This window comes from Anabrus simplex, chromosome 7 (assembly GCF_040414725.1).
Source record: "Anabrus simplex isolate iqAnaSimp1 chromosome 7, ASM4041472v1, whole genome shotgun sequence".
NCBI lineage: Eukaryota > Metazoa > Arthropoda > Insecta > Orthoptera > Tettigoniidae > Anabrus > Anabrus simplex.
This window is the reverse complement of record NC_090271.1, coordinates 94,857,043-94,881,385: the sequence shown is the minus strand read 5'-3', so window position 1 is coordinate 94,881,385 and position 24,343 is coordinate 94,857,043. Positions and strand designations below refer to the sequence as shown.

General features: G+C 40.3%; 1 protein-coding gene across 1 annotated transcript in view; it reads left to right on the top strand.

Moving 5' to 3' along the window:
* The window catches only part of kl-3 (dynein heavy chain 8, axonemal kl-3), a 232,356-nt gene that overhangs the window by 191,296 nt on the left and 16,717 nt on the right, over positions 1-24,343 (top strand). The window contains exon 12 of the mRNA XM_067151919.2: positions 15,156-15,277. Within this exon, the coding sequence (XP_067008020.2) occupies positions 15,156-15,277 (122 nt within the window). The remainder of the gene's footprint in view (positions 1-15,155; positions 15,278-24,343) is intronic.

Sequence of the window (24,343 nt, the reverse complement as noted above, 5' to 3'; positions counted from 1 at the left end):
CCTTTTCTGAAAATCATGTAGACAGTCTTTTGGTCATTTATGCTGAGATCAATTTCATGTGCCCATGCTGCCAGAAGATCAAAAGACTCTTTCAGGTCCTCCAGCCGTTCTTCAGCGAGAACCATATCATCTGCATATACATAAAACTTTACACCATCTTTGATGCATCGTGTCACATCCGAAGTGATTATTGAGAACAGAAGAGGACTTAGAGGATCTCCTTGTAGTACACCATTGGTCTGTGCTATTGCATCTGATATTGATATGTTATCCTGTATAAATACTGTATTGTTGGAGAGAATGTCTTTGATTATGACCGTCAAGTAGTGACTCTTACCAATTAATTGTTCCAACTTTGTCAGGAGTATGTTTCTATTGAGCATATCGAAAGCTTTAGAGAAGTCAACAAAGATTGTGTGGAGCTTCCCACCTGGTACTCTTAGTGCTTCACTGCTTGCAGGGTAGATCTACCTCTTCTGAAACCAAACTGATGCTCTGGTATATATTGATCCACAAGTGTTGTTAGCCTATCAGTGAGAATTTTGGTCATTACCTTTAAAAGAGTGCATTCGAGTGTTGGCTCATTTGAGCCATGTTCAGTGAAAAGGAGAGGGTTGAAATAATTTACATAATACAAGCTAAAAAATGCCAACAAAACATAATGAAGGAACAAATGAAAAAAACAAAAGAGAGCCTAGATGGAAACAAAATTAGCACAATATACAATATTTACATCATCATGTGGAGCAAAAAATAACTCACTGTGATAAAATTCAGTGAAACAGGGATTAATACTAAACATAATTGAAACTAAAAACTGTGTTAACATAAGAAAAGAAACAAAAACAACTGATACAGATGGAAATGAACAATAAGTGCACATAGTTTGGTTGCAGACCTCTTAGTTTACAAATTATTGGTTTTGTAACATTACAAAACAGGATGAAATCACTGTCGAAATTTCAGGAAGAAAATCTATCTTCGTAGAAACCCATCACATCGAATTGGCTTGGGGGGGGGGGGGGGGGGGAGCAGGTGCAAAAAAAGTTTGAGAATCCTAGCCTGACATAACGTGCGGGCAAGAAGCCTCTGACAAGGAAAAACACCGATGAAATTTAAAGCTTTAGAACAGCAGCATCCTCAATATCTTCTCTATCTAGCGCTCCCATTCTTATCATTTCGTAATGTTGGCTGGTTGGTTGCCTTATTATAAAAGGTCGGAAGGGCCGCAACATAAAATTCAACAGCTATGTTAGGGAGATGACAGCTGCATGATAAACTGTAGGTGACCTAGTGGAAACCGTCAATGAAGTTCCAATGGTGTTTAGAAGGTGGTTGTTCTCTCAAACGGCCTGGCCTTCTCAAAGTAACGGTCTTGTTAGCACGACCGAGTCTATTGTTGGTTCAACTGTGTTTGCGAGGATGGAAGGAGCGGAGGGGGAAGGGGTGGTGCAGGGCTGATGTGGGGAGGGGGAGTGGTGACGAGTTGGAGAGATGGAGGCGGGGTTTGTTTATATTATGGAAGTTCTGACAAATATATGGAATTAATGTTTCAAGTAGAATGTTCTTCCTCTCGTCGACTTCATTTAAATTATGAGAGGGGTTCATAAACTAATCTAAATCAATGTGGATGCTCTTGAGAACGTTGAGCAAGGTGCCTCATAATGCAAGACCTTAAGATCTTTATCTATTGAAGTGTATTCATGGGAAAACTATTATATTTGAGAGTGTTGCGATGTTCGGCGTATCTTATGACAAAATTGCGGCCTGTTTGACGAATATAGCTGGAATTACAAGATTGGCATTCTAATTTGTAAACTCCCGAGTTCAAATATTTGTTATTAATGTTTTTATTGTTATTGTTGATGGTGTGGGAGGTTCTATATGCAATTTTGATGTTGTGTTTTTTAAAAATATTAGAAATTTGGTAAATGCTACTATTATTGAAAGTGAATGTGGAAAACTCTTATTTAGGAGCAGAATCTTTTTCTAGGGTAGTCTTGGGCCTGTTCTTATATCTATTGATAATTCTGCTGACGAAGTTTCTACTGAAACCATTGTGTTCTGCAATATTGTAAATAGTATTAATTTCTTTTTTGTCATTCTTGTGAGATAAAGGAACAGTTAGCGCTGTGAGGACCATGCTATTGTAAGTTTCTTTTTTATGTATGTCTGGGTACACTGAAGATGGCTCAAATGAGCTGAAACATGTTTGAATTTGATTACTCCGTCTAATGATGGAATACATGATGTATTGAATTAGGAGGATACACTCAATTTTTCAACTTTGAAAAGTGAAAACCATCAGTATGGAATGATTAGTCGAGCAGCTTGTCTCCTTTCCCCGCTCTAGGGACACCATGACCTTGACGTCGGTGTAGGGGCTTGTGTGCTTGTTGATCCCGAGGGCTGTGCCAGCTTAGGGTTACCCATGCTGGATTGGCCTCGGTGTAGGGCCAGACTAACAAGGTGTCTCCCGAGTTGCTTGAGAGGTGTCTGTGCTCTTTATTCTTCATCACTATTTCTACCCTTCTATTCCCACCTTCTTAAATTTCATTCCTCTTCCTGTCTGGCCACCCTCTCTGCCTCGGGTAGATTAGGTTAGGGCGGAGGTTTTATCCTCGCCCAATCACAAGTTCCGGGTCATGGGGAGGTGATGCATGGCTACTAGGAGAGTAGTTCCTAGCGACCCCCTCCAGGTACCGGGCACCCTCTGGAGTACATAGCCTTGCCTTCGGTACATCTCCTTGGGTCTGCCGAAGGTCGACTTCATATTTCCGGAGTACTCGTGGGACCAAGGATGGAACATCTTTCTCTTCCTTCTTTATCAAAAGGTGGCACCCTTCAAAAAACAGCATCAAAAAATGGTAAAATACGTAAGCGGTATACTCCAGTTCCTGTAGACTACATAAGTGATGAACGTCTTCCTCGATTCCTGGTTGCTTCCAGAGTCGGTGGTAAAAGTTTCCTTGACGAATGTCCTTTTATTATAAGCAATTCAATTGAAGAAATTGTTGCTGGTGAAGTAGACAAGATGCGCAAGCTCCGAGATGGATCCGTACTTATTAAGACATCTACGGCTGAACAGTCCAGACGGCTATTTAAAGCCAAGTTATTCGGAAAGGTAGAGGTCAAAATCGAGAAGCACCAAACCCTTAACTCCTGCAAGGGAGTTATTTTCTACAGTGATTTGGTTAAGTCTTCTGATGATACTATGATCCGGTACCTAGCACATCAGGGTGTAACCGACGTGAAGAGGTTGAAGAGGCATGTGGGTGATAAGCTACTCGATACGGGTGCTTTCATCCTTACCTTCGATGCTGAGACCGTACCTGAACAAATAAAGGTAGCAATGTATCGTCTGACTGTTCGTCCGTACATTCCAGCACCAATGAGGTGTTATAACTGCCAAAAGTTTGGCCACACCTCATAGCGATGCACAGGAACGACAACCTGCAAAATGTGTGGGAAGTGCAAGCATGCTGGGGTTGACTGCACACCACCACCTGTGTGCGTCAACTGCCCAGGTGCGCATGCTCCAATCTCCAAGGAGTGCCCTACATTCAAGCAGGAGAAGAAGATCAAGGAGATAAAGACGCTGGATAAGCTATCGTATCCAGATGCCCGGAGGAAGTTTAAGTCCATGGCTGCTCCGGAGTTCTCCATCTCCTTCGCTGAAAAGGTCGCAAATATGCGGATCACTCCACAGAGTTTTGTACAGAACACCAGTACTGAAAATGCATCGATAAATCCAAGCCAGCAACCAAAGAAAGTAGCTAAAGAAACTGGAGCTTTAACAGCACAAGTATCGAAAAGTGCGTTATTGCTGATGTTGCCTGGGAAGGGTGCTTCCCAGGAACATTTGGCTGGGAAGTTCTCCCCCAACATGGCGGGGGGAAAGACTTCCCCAAATAGGGCTGGAAAGTCCAGCCCTCCTTCCAATGCCCAGACCACAAAGGAGGAGAAGGTGAAGCCACAGAGCTCCCTTCAGAAATTGGAGAAAAAGCCTTCTCCAACTCAATCGGGGGTCACAGGATTCCCGAAGAGATACGGCAAACCATCTGCCGGCTCTCTTCCAAAAAAGAGAGAAACGGTGGGTAAGAACGAGAGACCCCGGCACCCTTTTGTTCGATCACTTTTTGGAGAACATCGTTCTCCCAGGAAGAAGGCTCACTGTTCCCGATCAATGAGATCACCATTCGCGGAGGGTCCAGTCACCGTACCTCCTTCTTCTGAGGAGACAATGGAGACTGAGCCACTCATTGTCGTGGATGGTGATTGTGATAATAATGATACCAACAAAGACAGCGGAGGAACCTGGCAGGTAATGGACCGAACGAAGGGCAAGAAATTGCTCTGAATTCGAAGCTTTACCTATCCACCCAATGGCACTACTGTAGTGGAACTGCAGTAGTTACCACTGTCGCCTAGCTGAGTTATGTCAACTGATATCCATCTATGCGGCCTCCATAGTCTGTCTACAGGAATCTCGTTTGAGACCTGGACACGACATGACAATGAGAGGATATTGTCTTTATTCCAAAAACAAAGTAGCTGTGGATGGCACGGCAACTGGGGACGTTTGTACCCTAGTTCGCTCCAACATCTTCAGCGAAGAAGTACCACTCTGTACTCGGCTAGATGCAGTTGCAATTCGCACTACATATCCAGTAATGGCAATGGTTTGCAACATGTACATTCCACCAGATTATAAGCTTGAAATTCGTGCACTACAAGATTTGATCACCCAGCTGCCTCCTCATTTCCTCATGCTGGGAGACGTGAATGGCCTAACATACTATGGGGTTCTCCATCTTCCTGTTCTAGGGGGAGGATGCTCGAGCGAATGATCAACCTGTTTGATCTTTGCGTGCTTAATACAGGGGAACAGACACATTTCAGCAGCGCACATGGCACATTCTCACACCTGGATGTCACTTTGTGCAGCCGTGCGCTAGTTCCCCTGCTACGTTGGCAAGTACATGACGACCTCTGTGATAGTGACCACTTCCCGATAATTCTATCTCTCTTGAATCAAAGACAATCCGAAGTACCCAAGCGCTGGTTACATCGGCGGGCAAATTGGCCAGAATTTTCGAAACGCGCAGTGATGGCTGATTATATGCTGGAGTCTGTTGACGACCACATTTCTTCCATTACTAATGGAATTTTGGCTGCTGTGGAGGAAACAATTCTTTCCTCATCTGGTATTTGTGGCCGGAAACAGGTCCCATGGTGGACGGATGAAATTGCAGCAGCCATATGTGATCGCCGACGGGCTTTTAAGCATTATCGTCGGAATCCTACGATGGTCAATCATATCATTTTTAAGCATCTGCGCACGAAGTCCCATTTTTTTATTCGAGAAAGTAAGAAAGCTACGTGGGAAGAGTATGTGTCATCCATCAAGGCACATACTCCGTCATCACAAGTGTGGACAAAACTCCGCCGTATTGTCGGAGTACAGAATGTGCCCTCAGTACCCAGAATCTCCATTAATGGAGATATAGTTACGATTCCTTCAGTCATTGCTGACCACATCGTGTCACATTTCGCAGATACGTCCAGCTCTAGGAGATACGACTCTGCATTTCTTCCAATTAATCGCGAAGAAGAGGCACACCATCTCTCTTTTGCCTCTAATGCTTCGCATCACTGCAACGTGCCCTTCACGGAGTGGGAGTTGTAGAGTGCACTCGCACTACACAGAGATATGGCTCCTGGACTGGACAAAATCCATAATCAAATGCTTAAGCATTTGAGTGACAGATGTCTCAAGGATATCCTCACCCCATTCAACAGAATATGGAGTGAGGGAAGGTTCCCATCTCAATGGTACGAGAGAATTGTGATACCAATTCCCAAGCCAGGTAAGGATCCAAAATTTCTGGATAGTTATAGGCCAATATGCCTTACGAATGGCCTCTGTAAGCTATTTGAAAGAATGGTTAACCGGCATCTTGTGTGGGCCATGGAAAAGGAGGGTCTCTTGTCTAACTACCAGTGTGGTTTTCACTCTCATCGGTCTGCCACTGATCATCTGGTCAGACTGGAGAGCGCCATTCAGGAGGCCTTTCTCCGGAAGGAACACCTAGTCGCCGTGTTTTTTGACCTGGAGAAAGCTTACGACACTACCTGGCAATATGGGATTCCCTCCACTCTACACCAGTGGGGATTTCGGGGAAATTTGCCAACGTTTATTGAGAACTTCATGTCCCTCCGTCTCTTTCGAGTCCAAGTAGGGAATGCATTTTCTCAATATTACATTCAGGAAAATGGAGTACCTCTGGGATCTGTACTGAGAGTCACGCTGTTCGCAATTGCCATCAATGGCATAGTTGCCGCTGCTGGGCCTGCAGTCGTTCCATCGCTGTATGTAGACAATTTAGCTCTATATTATAGTTCTGGAAGGGTGGCGTTTGCTGAGAGACAGCTACAGCAAGCTATTAACCGGGTCGACAGATGGGCCCTGCAACATGGTTTTCGATTTTCAGCAGCGAAAACCTCAGTTGTACACTTCTGTCGATGTTGGCCAGTGCATCCCGAACCAGAGCTCCGCTTGCGAAACAGTGTCTTACCAGTGGTTGACACCTGCAGATTCCTGAGTCTTCACTTTGATAAGAGACTTGCGTGGCAGCCCCACATCCGTCAGTTGAAGGTTGCCTGCATGAAGAGACTTAACATGCTTAAGTCTCTCGGCAGCACTTCGTGGAGGGCTGACCGTGCGGTACTGCTACGATTTTACACGGCGATGGTCCTCTCCTGAATTGACCATGGAAGTGCGGCTTATGGCTCAGCATCAAAATCTACGCTGAGCCTTTTTAGACAGTATTCATCATAGTGGAGTAAGGCTGGCAACAGATGCTTTCCATACTAGCCCCATTCCCAGCCTACTTGCTGAAGCGGGAGTTCCACCTTTATGGATAAGGAGGCAGCAGTTACTCCTCACATACGCTGCCAAAATTTGTGAAATGCCGCTACATCCAAGCTATCAATGCATCTGTCGTACCCAATACCACCAGCGGTGCCAAGACCGGCCGAATGCCACATGGCCGGTTGGGTTTCAGATTGATAACTTGTGTCATGATTTGGATATTGATATCGGTGGTTGTCTTGAATGAACTCCTCGTGATGTACCTCCGTGGCTGGTTCCGCGACTGGATATACATCTAGATCTGCTCCGTGGAACCAAGGTGAACACGGATTCCTCCATTTATCGGAGGTATTTCCAGGACTTTGTTCACCAATATCCGGCTGCGAGACGTATCTTCACGGATGGTTCTAAAATCGGAGATAATGTTCGTTGCTCTTTCGTCATTGATGATATGAGAATGAAGATCTCGCTTCCTAAAGTATGTAGCGTGTATACTGCAAAGCTTTACGCCATCTTAGAGGCTCTGCAGTTTGCACTGCGTGACGAAAGAAGCCACTTTCTTATGTGTACCGATTCGTTAAGCTCTCTGCAGTCTATTGAAACCTGTTTCTCGCAACACCCACTGGTACAGCAGATACATGCATAACCTTCTAGCCATGTTAAGGGATGCTGGCACCAGAATCACTTTCGCGTGGCTTGCAAGCCACGTTGGGATTGCGGGAAGCGAACTTGTGGATGAAGTTGCAAAAGAAGCTGTACTTTTACTTCCAAGACCAGTGAATGTACCTGCTAAGGATATTTGTTCTCAGCTACGTCAAACCATCCTCGTGTCCTGGGAATCAGAGTGGCTAGCTATCCGAACTCCCGACAAGCAGAGAGCAACTAAGAAGACAACTACCGTGTGGCGGTCCTCTTTCCGACCTTCATGGAGGGAGGCCATAGTATTGTGCAGGCTGAGGATAGGTCATTTACGATCCACGCACTCTTTTCTTAAGAGGGAAGACCCTCCCCGGTGTGTTCTTGTGGTGCCGACTTCACCGTGGTCCACATCCTCACAGAGTGCGCCGATCTCTCTGGCCTAAGACGGGGCCTCGGCCTGCAAGAAACACTTGAACTCATACTAGCTGATGACGCGACTACTGCTGATCTCGTAAGTTATGATCTCGTCATCCGCTATGTGCGACCGTGGACTTATCAAGGGTATATAAATTAAAAGTGTACTATTACTCAGGGAACGCACGTTCCCTTTTGATTCGTTAGTAACTTTTCGGCCTAATTCTATAATTGTTTTTGTTTTATTTTGTACTGCATTTCCAAATCCCTTTCTTGAATAAATAATTTTGTTTTATATTTTAAATTTCTTTTCCACTAATTTGTTCAGAGAGAATGATTACCTTGATGTATTTCCTCTTAAAACAAAAATCACCACCACCACCATCGTCTCCTTTCTCCCAAGTCTCCCCAGCCCAAACTTTGCAACGCTACTCTTTTGTCATAAATCACCCAGAACAAATCGTGCTTTTCTTTGGATTTTTTCCAGTTCTTGAATCAAGTAATCGTGGTGAAGGTCCCATACACTGGAACCATAGTCTATTTGGGGTCTTACCAGAAAATTATATGCTCTCTCTTTTACATCCTTATTACAAACCCTAAATACCCTCATAACTATATGCAGAGACCTGTACCTTTTATTTAAAATCATATTTATGTGATTACCCCAATGAAGATCTTTCCTTATATTAACACCTGAGTACTTACTGTAATCCCCAAAAGGAACTTTCACCCCATCAACGCAGTAATTAAAACTGAGAGGAGTTCCTATTTGTGAAACTCACAACCTGACTTTTAACCCTGTTTATCATCATACCAATGCCTACTATCCATCAGTCTTGTTGATTTACCCCTTAAAGGAATCATCAGCATCACTACTACTTTGCCAAGTACCTATAAACCTCACTACAGACTTACTGGCCAGAATTTTAATCATGAACACTGATGAAAATTTAATGTCTGTTTGAATCAAGCAAGATCTTAGATGTCATATAAAGTTCTAAAAATCTCTACCTCATATTGAGATGAAGGATGTCTGAAATATGAGGTGCCTAGTATCAAACACATGGACAAAAGCCATTTTGTTAATTTTTCAGTAGAGCCACATTTTCGTTTCTCTATGTTAAACCCCCGTTATATGTGTGAAAAAAATTTTGTGTCATATTTCCAGCCCTGTGAACAGGAAAATCATGGTCGACACTTAGGAATTTCAGTCTAAGTCAATGTAAAACACGTTCAAATCTGACGATGTCCATTTCTGAAACCGAGATTGGCTTTTGTCCATTTTTGATACAAACATCCATGTAATTGTCCACTTTTGAAACGAATTATCTCAATATTAGGAAAAAAGTTGCAGTATGACACGTAAGTAAACTTCCATTTTAAAAGAAATATAATTAAAATGTGAAAGAAATAAGGCTCTTCTTATACTTTATTGACATTTTTAACATTCATTTCAGTTCTTGCTTCACTGTATTTCTGGGCAAATAACCTCTGGTTCATCACAAGGGTCTTCAAAACAATCCCATTCATAAATAATCATTAACAGCTTGTTCATTTTCACTACAAATGTTCTTATTGATGACTCCAATACACCACTTAAGAGAGGCATTAATTTCCAATCTTTACCGAAGTGCTTTCCTAGTAATATGTCAACATCTTTAATTTTCTGTGGGTTTACATTCATGCCAATATCAGAAGTAAAGGATTCATTAACATTAGACTTACCTGTCATGCTTTCGTGATCTTACGCTTAATACCTGTTTCCAAATAATAGCCTATCTCACCTTTAACTACAACATTGCCTCTTTTCGTGCTCCTGAGTATAATGTCGTCAAATTTTAATGGTGTATTTGTTATTGATTTATATTTGAATTTGCATCGAAATTGTTAAGTAAAGTTTAGGATTACATTGACTTTGCTTCTTCAGTATTACCAATACCTTCCACTCCCTGGATATGGTTCCCAGCCGCTTCCCTGTTATCCTTTCATAGTCGTCATGTTGGTTATCCTGTTCATTTTAGTTTCTGTGACTAAAGTGTTTATAATTTAATTTTGTACATATTGAGATGCCTCGTGTAGAGTACATATTTGGTAAATGCAAAACGGTAGCAAATATTTTCTTTTTATTATTTCTGTAACTTGTAACTCCTAGGGGAGGTTACAGTATGGCTAGGGGAGGTTGCAGTATGGGGTAGATTGCATTGAAACCGGCACAGATTTTCACATTTGTGAAACATCTTCACACATTCGTGACACCCCTGAAGCATTTGCTACAGGCAACGAGCTAGAATAACATAGAGAGGCGGAAGCGCTGCCTGGGTGAAGCTAATAGAACGATCGTCCGCCATGTTTCCTGTGGTCACACAAGCAAGGGAACATTGCTCTTGAATGGAGAAAAGTGTAGAAAATAAGCATTTTAGAATCACTTGGGCTAAATTTAAGACCGTTAGCCGAAAGCTTTAAAGCATTAAAAATCATAGACTGCGAATACCGCCACTTTATCACATTGCGACACGAGACCAACATCACGACCAGCTGATTGTAGGGTAGTTCGAAATCATTGCACTTTGACATACGAATATGCCTCGAAATCGGAACAAGAGCGTGACCCTGCTTGGTTGTTGTGGTTAAGCGTAAATTACATTAAAAACCGTGGACATAAGTATTTATGTCAGAAATCCTTAAAATGAAGGGGACCTACAATAGTTTACAACCTCATTCTGATCATATTTTAAAAGGTATTGCTTCCCCATGAGTTCTGTCCTTATTTATTTATTTATTTATTTATCTGTTTATCCTCCAGGGTTGGTTTTTTCCTCGGACTCAGCGAGGGATCCCACTTCTACAGTGCCCTGGAGCGTGGGAATTTGGGTCGGGGGATACAACTGGGGGGACGATCACTAACTCGTCCAGCCGGCCGCACCTGCTATACTGAACAGGGGCCTTGTGGGGGATGGGAAGTTTAGAAGGGACAAACAATGAAGAGACAAGGAAGCGGCCGTGGACTTGAGTTAAGTACCATCCCAGCATTTGGCTGGAGGAAAAGTGGTAGACCACGGAAAACCATTTCGAGGACGGCTGAGGTGGGAGTCGAACCCACCTCTACTCAGTTGACCTCCCGAAGCTGAATGGAGCCCGTTCCAGCCTTCGTACCACTTTTCAAATTTCGTGGCAGATACGGGAATCGAACCCAGGCCTCCGGGGGTGGCAGCTATAGGCTACTCACGCTAATCACTACACCACAGAGGCAGTCCATGAGTATTGTACCACTATAATTGTTTTATGTAATTATTTATTACAATATAGGGGGCATATAATTTTTTTTCCGATTACCATATCATTCTGGGATTACTGAAACCTAACCTTGAAAGTTGTCCATTATGAAGTGTGGCCTAGTTTTAAATACCAATGCAACTGACATCTACAATAAAGGCTGCATAAATTTCACAAATATCAGTAAAATGCTGTATTTCACCATGCTTGGTGTACGTTTGACTGAAATAGGTGACTTTTCGTGGTTACGTTTCCTTGGCGGTAGGCACTCCATTTTCTTTGTTTGTAAATGTCAAGGAAAATTAAATAGGGTTAGAATGGCATTTGCCAGTAACCGCCGTTGGTCATTTGTTTCATACATGTATTTATCTTCGAAATGTACAGAGCGTAAGCGACTGTATTTGTTGGAATACCATTTATATCTTTTCGTCCTCACAACCCATTGTTCAGTCAATCCCTTGTTCTTTAAAGGAAATCTGAAATATAATCCGATAAATAATTACTGTGGCTATCAGTACTTTCGCTGTGTAAGCATTAAAATGGATTTAATTACAAACAGAAATTACAAAAAGTGATTTCGGCTATCATTCAGTAATACTTATTTAAATTGCGATATATCCTTGGTTTTATTACTCCGATTAGTACAACCGTACACTGAGCATACGGCCGGCATTCTTGAAAGCGAGAGTTTATCTTTTCACTCTTCCAAACTTACGAAAATTTACGAAATTAAATTGCAATGCACAATTTCCCTGTCATCTCAACACATGTTCTCGCGCCAACTCGCTTTGTTTTGACAACCGTTAACATGGCTGCCCTGTATCAACTTGCTTCCGCAGGGAGCGCTGATGTCGGGCATACAGCCCCTCTATGTTATTCTAGCTCGTTGGCTACAGGTGACACTTGGACACGGGGATACTTTGCACAATAGGAAGAGAAACAACTTGGGTCGCAACCGGAGGTTGAGATAAAGACACAGTAGAATTAACAGTTCCCATAGGAGAAGCTAGCAGGGGAATATCATTACACGTTGCCACTGTACTAATTTGTGAAGCCGTAGATACAGAAATAGTATCACTATCACACGTTTCAGATCGAATAGGCACATTAACTATTGAACTTGAACTAGGCAAAGAATTACCTTCCAGCAATCCAACATTTTTATCAAAAATATCACCAAACTGCAATAACAACGATTCGCACTCGCATCGCTCGCTTTCAGATAAATTATGAGCCAACAGGTCGCGAATCCTGTCCACGCAATGCTGTACTTGGCCTTTCGCGTGTGTTAACTGTGCGTCAGACGGTTTAGAAGAACGAAATGACACAATAATAGCTTTATATTCTACGATTTTTTCTCTAACAATCGACAAAGATGCGCACACTTCATCTGTTGATAACTCTGGGACGAAAACAGGTTCATTTAGCGATTGTTTCAACAAGCTCGTGTCATCCCTAACCTTTCCAGTTGAATTCAACTTACGAATACGAAGTTCGTAAGCTAATTCCTCCTTCCTCAAATGGGACGGACCTGGGATAGCACGAGACATGTTGATAAAAAATAAACACTACGAGATAATACTTAAATTTTAGGTTATAAACATCGAATTACCTTCAACTTTGCTTCTTCAGCAACCCAAATCTCTGCTAACATACTGCAACCTCCCCTAGCCATACTGCAACCTCCCCTAGGAGTTACAAGTTACAGAAATAATAAAAAGAAAATATTTGCTACCGTTGTGCATTTACCAAATATGTACTCTACACGAGGCATCTCAATATGTACGAAATTAAATTATAAACACTTTAGTCACAGAAACTAAAATGAACAGGATAACCAACATGATGACTATGAAAGGATAACAGGGAAGCGGCTGGGAACCATATCCAGGGAGTGGAAGGTATTGGTAATACTGAAGAAGCGAAGTCAATGTAATCCTAAACTTTACTTAACAATTTTGATGCAAATTCAAATATAAATCAATAACAAATACACCATTAAAATATGACGACATTATTACAGCTGTTATTACAGTATACCATGAGTTTAGATATAAGTTATGTAAATTTCCACCGGAACACTGCACATGATGTTCCACTGTTCGTGGCGATACTTTTAAAAACCAAAGCAGTTTGAAAGAAGTAAGAGCATGGTAAATTTACATTAAAGTGAAAACGTACATGTAAGGAAATAACATTTAAAATCTAATCATGGAGCAGAGCGCCTTCAGCGGGTAGCCCCCTCAAAAACACTTCTGAGAAAGGGTACCTGACCTAAAGGGGAATGCTCCAGGATGAAGCAGAAAGAACGAGACAGTCCTGAGGAGAAATTACATTTAGTGGTTACATAGAACGGCGTATAAAATTTAATTTACCAGAACAACAAAATGGGAACTGTCTCTTTGCAAAGATGGCTGTCATATTAATTAAATTCGGTACCTAAAGGAAACACGGGTACGCTCCGGCAAAGAAAATTAAACGAAACACTACATTTGAAACTGAAAAATAATAAAGTGCTTACCGGATGGCGGGGCCAAGAAGACCCATACCTTAGGAGGCGACTGTTCCCTTCACTGGTCAAACAGAAAAGACGCCTTCGCAGAGCCAAGCTCTAGCGACAACGCTTCTCTCCGGAAATTAGAAAATCTTATACAGCGTCCGATCTTTTCCTTCACCTACCAATCACATTCACTTTTATTTTCTCCAATTGGAGCACAGAAATAGTGCTGACCAAGAACATTTGGGAATCCTCGAGAAATTACGAAATTGATGCAACTTTACGAAACAGGAAATCTCCCACGCCGAAGTGGCGCGTGTGGTACCGTATGCACCAGAATTACCATGACGATTGAATAATTTTAAAATCATATTAACATCAAACAAATTAAACAATTCCAAAATTCACATACCGAGAAGAGACAAAAGGGAAAACAAATGAACAAATACATTACATATATACAATTTCATCGCCATTTTCCGAGTCCAAATAAGAGAATCCCAATAATCACAACAACACTGTGAAATCTTGAAATGAATTGACTAGCAGATTTCAGATAAATCTGTGGTTGTTCTTTCCAATTCAGTGGTTCCAAGGTTTGTCCAATCACTTTCACTGTGCCGTACATTTTGAACACCTCAGTATATTCATCAGGACTTACTATGGTCGTCATCTTATTAAGGTCTTTCTCAATGAGTCCAAAAATCTTATCTGGAGGCAAATATGAGTGTCCAGTAACTGGAAATACTCGTTTTAATTTGTCAACAGAGGATGGTGCATACGTTGTAAGCCACTTTGCACACATCGTCAACATATTACTGTTCTTATTTTGGCCGGCGCAGCCATCAGCAATCAACTTGACTGAAGTTAAGCCTTGTAAATCATTAGATCGTAACTCATTGACAACCGCTGATGCTATTTCATTTGATGATTTCTTTCCCTCAGTCTCCAGCCACGTATAAACAGACACATTATCAGGGCGCAGTTTGCTTTGAGATGTGCCTATTACAACAGACAGATTGTAACAGTAGAGTTGCCTGGAATAACAAGTGGACTGATCACTTAATTTTGGAAAAACGAGGTTCTTTTGGCAATCATAGGACATTAAAAAACAGTCCTCCTCTTTTTTCCTTAAGATGTCAATAAAAATTATCTGGTCGCCATGACAGTTTGATGTCACTTGTAGCAATATGATTGGCTAAAACGTTCATGTCCATTTTTGATACAAACTACGTCTGGAGGTGTCCGATTTTGAAAGAAACTGCATATTTCTATGTTAAAAATTACGTACAAATATTCGTTTATGAAAGACATGGACCACTAATTCAGAAAGAGCATTAAAAATGCTATAAGGATCAATCTTTAACTCAATTTTGATATAGGTGGCACATGTCTATGTTTGATATTAGGCACCCCATATATTTAATAAATGACTCTTTATGTTATTCCTTGTTGCAGGGTTTTTAACAGCTATGCGACAGGAGAAGGCACGTTCAACTAAAGGTCTGTCTCTTGACTCACTAGTTCTCTTCAATGAGGTCACAAAACTTTATAAGGAAGATGTGAGGAAAGCTCCTAGTGTGAGTAGATTATCTCTTTCATTTAGTTTGATGACTCTGTAAGCTGCAATTTACTTCATATACAAGATGAATCAGATTTTCTCCAATGGGCAAATTAAAAATCAAAATTCTGGGAGTATTTTAATAACTCTAAAAAAACACAACTAATGTAATGCTAATTACAATTTTACCTCAAAACAATAGTGAATCTTTCTTACATTTTCACTTCTTTGTTTTGTATATATTTTTTTAATAGTGAGATGAAGTACATTCTGATGACAGTCAAAATGGATCGACACCTTCCTCAAATTTTCAAACGGACATAAGAAAAGGCTCTAAGTAGAATATATTTCAGGGTAGTATTAACATTTCAGGGTGGTATTGCTACATCTGAATATCCCTCCAGGCAACAAACAAGCAGGACTGAGTGGCTCAGACAGCAGAAACACTGGCCTTCTTAACACATGTTTGCTGGTTTGATCCCAGCTGAGTCCAGTGGTATTTGAAGATGTTTAAATATGTCAGCCTCATGTCTTGATTATTTACCAGCACAGAAAAGAACACCCCTGGGACAAACTTCCAGCGTCTTGGAAAATTGCAAGTTATAAATTTCATATTTAGGTCCGTATTGAATTACGTATAAGCTCATGAAGGAATTGTCTCATAGAAGTGCACCTTTTCAATATACTTTGTGATTTAAAAAAAATCAAAATTGAAATTATATGTTAAAATAATGGGACATGTTTCACCTATAATATAATAGGCATCTTCAGCCATATTGTCCTTAACATTAAAATTAAAGTGGTAGACTAGAAATAAGGTTAAACTTAAAATACACAGCAGATACACTATTAGACGCATCTGGTCACGGCCAGATAAAGTTGCCACTTTTTGATATAAGAAATAAGGGACATTTACAGTACCTAAAAGTACGGGATTTTTCAGAAGGATAAGGGGCAGGTCGTAAATACTTGATTTGTTTCTTTCTTTACAATTTGCTTTACGTCGCACCGACACTGGCAGGTCTTAATGGAGACGATGGGACAGGAAAGGGCTGGGAGTGGGAAGGAAGCGGCCATGGCAAAAATGGGAAATCATTTTCGGGGCTGCCGATAGTAGGGTTTGAACCCACTATCTCTGGAATGCAAGGTACCAGTTTCAATTAAGTTATAATTAGTTTCATTAACAGAATAAGATGATTATTAAAATTCGTAAAAGAAACTAACTTACATCCTCTTAACAGTACATACAGTAAAATGCATTAGGTGCAAGTCTGCTGCTTTCTTTGGTCAATGGAGCTTAAATTAGGTAGGCCTTAAAGCGGTATGACCCATTTTCTTCTTCTGAGGCTCCAAAGAGAAAAAAAGTAAATAATGGAGCTTCTTTGAACTTCAGTGGCACTCATATCTAATACGGATTTTAAAATAATTTAGAGATAAAAAAGGACAAACGCTCAATTTTACGGGACAACAGTTCATCATACAGGACGCAAAATTTTCATCTCAATACAATACGGGGCAGGTGGCAACCCTATGGCCAGATCAACACATTGCAGTGCCTAGGCTGTCGGCAGCAAAGTGTGGACAACAAGTGGACTGTTCTCCCACCATAACCGGACTTTCTTTTGCATTAAAACATATCCAGCCAGAGGAATAACTTTCTCTTGAAGTCCCCTCTTCTGCTCTATCTATATAGGGCTGCTCATCTTCATGATGCATACAAACAAAACCGAGCTACCATGACTCACAAGTTCATGATTTTAAATTGCCACAATTACGACGTTAATCAACAGTAGCATTATTTATTCCAAGAAGATACAAGTTTTAGGAATACATATACAAATGTACCTGAGTGCTTTCAGATATTAACTGTCAAACACAACCAACATTATTTTATCCACTATGATGTTTTAATGACACAACCCAAATGTCAGTCACACTCAAGTGCTCATCTTATCTAAATAAGTGTGTTCTTGTAATAGTTCTTTTAATGTTATAAGCCATTTTATGTAACATTTTAAGTTTAGCCTTATGCCTACCAATTTAATTTTAATGTTAAGGATAGTATGGCTGAAACCTGTCCCATTATTTTAACATGTAACTTCAATTTTGGCTTTTTAATAAATCACAAAATGTATTGAAAAGGTGGACTTCTATGAGATAATTCCTTCATGTGCTTATCTTGGAAAAACTTGTAAAAGTAGTTATTGGGACGTAAAACCCATAACATTAGTGACAGACTAGGAATGTTAATCCAGGAGAGCCATATTATAAATCATAATAAAATGACCAAGATGCTATCAATCCAGTACCAACCCTGATGACCACTTCTCTAAACACTCAAGGCATGTAATCTGCTAAAGAATAACTCCTACTGTAATTGTGCTGAGATAAGAAACATGATGTTTTATGTAATCACGAAATACAGATTGATGTGCAAGAGAAATTTTCAAAAGCCTATGTGTGTTATGTATAATAAAGGTGTGCATTAAGATGTACATATATGAACACCTCATTCCAGAGCGAGAAGACATGCCTAAAGTCCCCAGCATGAAAAGGTATCGAACCCGATATACTGAACTGGCTACTATGCTGACCATTCGGACAAGGAGCGAGACTTATTTTTCTGTTTGTCTATTTATCTACTTGCCACCGAGTGAATTGGCTGTGCGTTAGGGGCACGCGGCTGTGAGCTTGCATCTGGGAGATAGTGGGTTTGAATCCCACTGTCGGCAGCCCTGAATATGGTTTTCTGTGGTTTCCCATTTTTACATCAGGCAAATGCTGGGGCTGTACCTTAATTAAGGCCATGGCCACTTCCTTCCAACTCCTACGCCTTTCCTATCCCATTGTCGCCATAAGACCTATCTATGTCAGTGTGACGTAAAGCCACTAGCAAAAATAATATCTACTTGCCTAATTCTCTGCTGAGGATATATCGATCTTCCATGCAAATATGGAAGTATGAACTACTCTATAATGGTGCATCTGATGATGAAGAATGAGGGTGTCTTCCCATAATTTTTTTAAAATTGGGTTTACATCACACAGACTCAGATGGGTCTTACGTGATGATAAGATAAAACAGGTTTAGGACTGGGAAGGAAATGACTGTGGACTTAATTAAGGTACAGTACTTGGTGTGAAAATGGGAAACCGTGGAAAACCATTTTCAGGACTTCTGGCAGAAGAATTCAAACCCATCATCTCCAAATGCAAGGTAACAGGTACTGTGCAGCTAACTCACTCAGTGGAGCAATTCTGAAATTAAATCAAACCTTTTGACAGTATGAGAACAGATATTTGGGGAATGTCAAGTTTTCCAGAGGTTTGTATCATTTCACATGGTATAAACTTAGAAGACTACTGTGTGTAAATGTATTCTCATTGACATAAGATTTATTTTTGAAACAAATGTTGTATGAATTGTAAGGTTTGTGTGTTAAATGGGAAGCAGCAGAAAGTATAATCTTAAGTTGTTGGCATATTATATATTACTATGGACGATGCCCTGCCTAAAATACTGCCAAAGTCAACCTATTGAACATGAACTTCAGTCTATTCCATTCTGCCTTTTCTGCTGCTTTTTCATTTAACACATTTCTGACTGGGAGAAAAATACACAAGAAAATTATTCAAAACCATTTGCTTTTTTCTACCATGCACAGTATAAGAAAATTAAAATATTGTTTTTCTGCCTTCATTGCTACAAACTTGACTGTCATGTGCTCAAAGTTTCCATTTTCCACTTCCCCCCCCCCCCCCACACACACACACACACTTAGTTGAGCAATATCAGCCACTCAATCTGCCTTGTCCTCTCTAAGCTCACTAGTAGAAAAGAATGAGTCTTTTACTTGCCGCATGATCTCATAACTGGCAGTGAGAACTGAAATAGTATTCCAGATCTGAATAACTCAGATGGTGAAGCACTGGCCTTCTTAGTTAAAATTGGCAGACTTGATCCCAGCTCAGTTCGGTTTATCTAAAGACACTGAAATACATCAGCCTCATGTTGGCGGTTTACTGGCGCTTAAAAGAACTCCAGAGCAAAATTCCAGAATCTCAGAGTCAACTGAAGACCATAAAAGTAGTTAGTTAGAGGTAAAAGAAAAACGCTGTTGTTGTTGTTGTTGTTGTTGTTGTTGTTGTTGTTGCTGCTGCTGCTGCTGCTGCTGCTGCTGCTGCTGCTGCTGCTGCTGCTGCTGCATTAGTCCTCCAATCACACCAAACATATTGTAATAATGTTATTGCTTTTACATCCCACTAGCCTTTTTTTTTTTAAATGGTTATCAGAGATATTGAGGTGTCAGAATTTTGTCTTACAGGAGTTCTTTCATATGCCAGTAAATCTATTGACATGAGGCTGCCATATTTGACCACCTTCAAAATACCAACAGAATAAACCAGTATCGAATCCACCAACTAGAACTCAGAAGGCTAGCGCTCTACCTTCTGAGTAACTCAGCCATGAACAAATAATGTTGCTGCCACACTGGTGAGCATGATTGAGAAAGCCTGAATACAATCTTCTTTACATCGCACCAACACAGATAGGTCTTATGGCAATGACGTTATAGAAAAGGGCTACAAGTGTGAAGGAAGTGGCTGTGGCCTTATTAAGGTACAGCCCTAGCATTTACCTGCTGTGAAAATGGGAGACAATGGAAAACCATCTTCAAGGCTGTCAGCAGTGAAGTTTGAACCCACTATCTTCTGAATGCAAGCTGATGGCTACATGATCCAAACCACACAGTCGGGTTGAGTGGCTCAGACGGTTGAGATGCTGGCCTTCTGAGCCCAACTTGGCAGGTTTGATCCTGGCTCAATCTGTTGATATTTGAAGGTGATCAAATACGTCAGCCTCATGTTGGTAGATTTACTGGCACTTAAAGAACTACTGCTGGACTAAATTCTGTCACCGTGGTATTCCCGAAAACTGTAAATTATTAACATTATTACAAACCGTACAGCCACTTCCTCAGCAAGGTCTGAATATTTTCAGTTTTTATTGGCATGATATTGTCAGCTGGTGATACCGAATTTTGGTTCCCTACAAAAAGCTAATCAAGCCCCATGGCCCTACAGTCTTGATTAGTCTTGTTCTACCAAGCATCTGCTGCTTAGCCCAAAGACCAACAGATTATGAAATGATGCGTTATCAATGTGATGAATCCTCTGGGCCATTATTCTTAGCTTTGTAGACCATGGCCACTATCTCCCCCTCAGATAGCTCCTCAGTTGTTCTGATGTAAGCTCAGTGGACCTTGAATCAACCCTCAGGTCCATGTAAAAATTTCTGACCTTGTCAGGAAGCAAACCCAACGCCTCCAAGTAAGAGGTAGACTTGCTACCCCTCAGTTGCAGGATGAGCTTTGGTTCCCTGCTGCTAATGTAAATCATGATATCATAATTACTGATTATCATTATACTCTATATGAATATCATAATAATTAGTGCACTTTTCAACCACCACAGAGAACTGTGGTTGTCACAGACTACACATCTATGTTGCTGTGCTTTACATTTGCCACTGATTTGCATTCAGGGCAGTTGCCCAGATGGCAGATCCTCTATCACTTGTTTACATAGTCTTTTCTTATATGATTTCAAAGAAGATGGAAACATATCCAACATCTTCCTTGGCAAATTATTCTAATCCCTAATTATTCTTCGAATATTTGCCCCCCTCTTGAACTCCAAATTTGTTTTCTTCTTCTTCTTTTACAGTCACATTGGGCCACTTCAGACAATCATTTTCTGGTAATTTTCTCTGATAAGTTTTCTTTCCTAATTGCCCAGTAACTTTTCATTTGTTCTGATCTTTTCTGTCATTCTTCATCTGTAAATACTCTTTTCATTGTATGTCATTTGTCTATTTTTAGTTTAAATCTTATTTTTATGTTTTTCAGTTTATTTAAATTTTTTGTTCTGTTTTGTAAATCATCCAGAGTGCTTTCTAGTTCCTTCATATCATCTCTAATTTCCTTAATCCATCCTACTTGTTGCTTCATATTCCAGAGTTTCTCTATAATTTTTCTTGGTAATTTGGTTTATGGTGTCCTCATAATGTGACCATAAAAAGTGATCATCTTCTTCTGTATAGTATCTGTGATGGGCTCCATTTCTCTATACATCACTTCACTGGGCACTATCCACCATTATCCATTTTTTATTTATTTTATTTATGCATGTTCTAGCTATTCTTCTCTCTACTTTTAGAATTTTTTAAAATTCTGTTTCTCTGAGTGACTTTAAAAAGAGTTTTACTTCCACATGTTACCTCTGGTTGAACCAGCATCTTGCAATGCTTTAATTTTGTTTTGAAACATTTTTTATTTTGTGTAGACCATATTATTTTTGAGGTTTCTCTCTTGCTATGCAGGCTTCTTGTCCAAGTTATATGTTGTAATTCCTGCTAGGTATTTAAATTGTTCTACTGTATTTACTTTTCTGTTATTTACTGTTACCATATGTTGTTTATAACTAGTGGATCTACTACCATTATCTCAGTCTTTTCAAACGATATCTGGAGTACAATTTTTTGTGCTATATTTTGTAGACATATTTGATTTCTGGCTTCTTGAATGTTATTAGCTAGTAATGCTAAGTTGTCTGTGAATCCCAAGCAATTTAAGTTTATTTGATCTTTCTTGGTTCCAATTGTTATGTTCTTAGGATTTTCCTTGTACCATTCCCTCATCACACATTCTAGAGCACAGTTGAAAATTAAGGGCAATAATCCATCTTGCTGTCTTAACCCTGTTTTAATCATAAACGGCTCAGTTATTTCTCTTCATATTATGATCTTTCCTACATTTAAAAACTCCAGTCAAGCATATTCATCTACTAATGACATTCAACACCTTCTCTTCACTGAGAGTTTGGAACATAATACTTATTTGACTGGCATGTCTCCTTACTCCCAAGTCCCCCTGCCCAAAATTTGTTACATTTTAATAATATTAGCCTACTCGTTTGTCAGAAATCACGCAGGACAAACCATGCTGCTAGTGAGAGTTCCATACACTGGAACCATACCGTGCTCTAATTGTGGTCTTGCCAGTGAATTATACGTCTCTCCTTTAAATCCTTACTGAATGAAAACCTACAACCTGTTTTCCAGTCAATGACCGGGTCAGGGATGGGATGAAGGACGCCCCCAACTTGTGGCGAGGATAGGAATTGTGCCCACTGCAGAGGCCTGTCTCACTCCTCTGGGGCAATGATTAATGACTGACAGATGAAATTAAATGATAGTGGAAAGTGTTGCTGTAATGAAAGATGACAGGGAAAACCGGAGTACCCGGAGAAAAACTGTCCCGCCTCCGCTTTGTCCAGCTCACATGGAGTGACCAGGATTTGAACCACGGCATCCAGCGATGAGAGGCTGGTATGCTACCGCCTGAGCCACAGAGGCTTTTTCCTTTAAATCCTTACTGCAAACCCTAAATACCCTCATAACCAAATGAAGAGATGTGTAACCTTTATTAAAAACCTTGTTAATGTGATAACCCCAATTAAGCTATCCTTATATTACCACCTAGGTACTTACTGCAGTCCCCCTGAGGTACATACACTCCATCAACACACTAATTAAAACTGAGCAGACTTTCCCTGTTGATGAAACTACAACCTGACTTTCCACCCTGTTTATCAGCATACCATTGTCCTTTATCCATCTTACAACTTTGTCAAGATCAGTTGCTCACAATTCTATAACTTATTATTCGTCTACACCAGCATAACATTCCTTCCTTCCTTCCTTCCTTCCTTCCTTCCTTCCTTCCTTCCTTCCTTCCTTCCATTCATTAGATTGCATGAGAACTTCTGTTAATAATAGTAATTAGTAGCCTGTCATAGCAAATGATCCTAATTAAAACATCTAAGAATGCTTCATAGTGCTTTCTTAGGAACTGTAGCATGCTTTCATAGGAATTTTTGATTTACTTTCAATTGCTGCTCTCGATGCTTTAAAAACCTACCTCCTGAAACAAATTGTATTGCTGCTACATAAGGCATATAAATGCATATTTTACCATTTTTTATTGTTTTTGCCATATTTTGGTCATTTTACTCACATGCTCTGGATGTTTTGTCTGGAAGTATCTTGTAAGTTTTATAGTTTTCAAACTATCGTTGGCTAAAATATCCAAGCAAAGAACACACTGTGGCTGTTCCTGGTTATTCAAAAGAATATTAGTGAAACCTAGTTTTAGATAATAGTCTTGATATTTGCACACTTTTCTTTCTTTGAATAATAAAACTTACTGGCGAGAGCTGAAACAGATATGGAAGGTGAACATACAACTATAGTTTTCTCCTGTTCATTACTAGATATTTTCCTGGGAAAACAGCCACTCAACGAAACACTTTCACAAGATCACTTTTTGTATATCCAACCCTTGTCCCGTTTCTTTAGAGGATCGGGTATGAAGTGAGAGGAATCTTCGCAGAGAGTTTTTATCACCCAATGCCCTTCCTGATGTCATCCTCATCAGAGGTTAATGAGATGAATGATATGATATATGATAGTAGGAAGGCAGAGGGTGAAACCCGATGCCAGCAACATAGCCTACTCCTGTCAAATAGCACCAAGGGGTCTGCTCAAACCATCTACAATGTCATATGCCCTTACTCCATATGATCAATGTGGAGAGAATTGGAATTGAATCCAGGCTTTTGGAACTCAATCTAGTGATTGGAAATTGTATACCACCACCTCTCCTAACCCACCAGCCAACATTCTCATGGTGAAAATATGTTTTTGACCAATGGGATTCGAACCAGCTAACTACGGTGTCAGACCAGATAGGTAGACTTGATGCCTTAATGATCATGGCCACCAGGTGAGCAGGATTGCTTTTTCCTACTGTGAATCAGCAACTTGTCTATTATTATCACCACGGTTCACATGTTTGGGAGATGTCCCCCACTCCCATCTTCCATTTTGGCTATTTGTTGGAATTAACTACAAATTGGACATTACTGGGCATATTTAGCCTTATTTTATAGAGCATATAAATGCATATTTTACCTTTTATTATTGTTTTTGTCCTATTTTGATCATTGTAGTTGTTTAAATTCA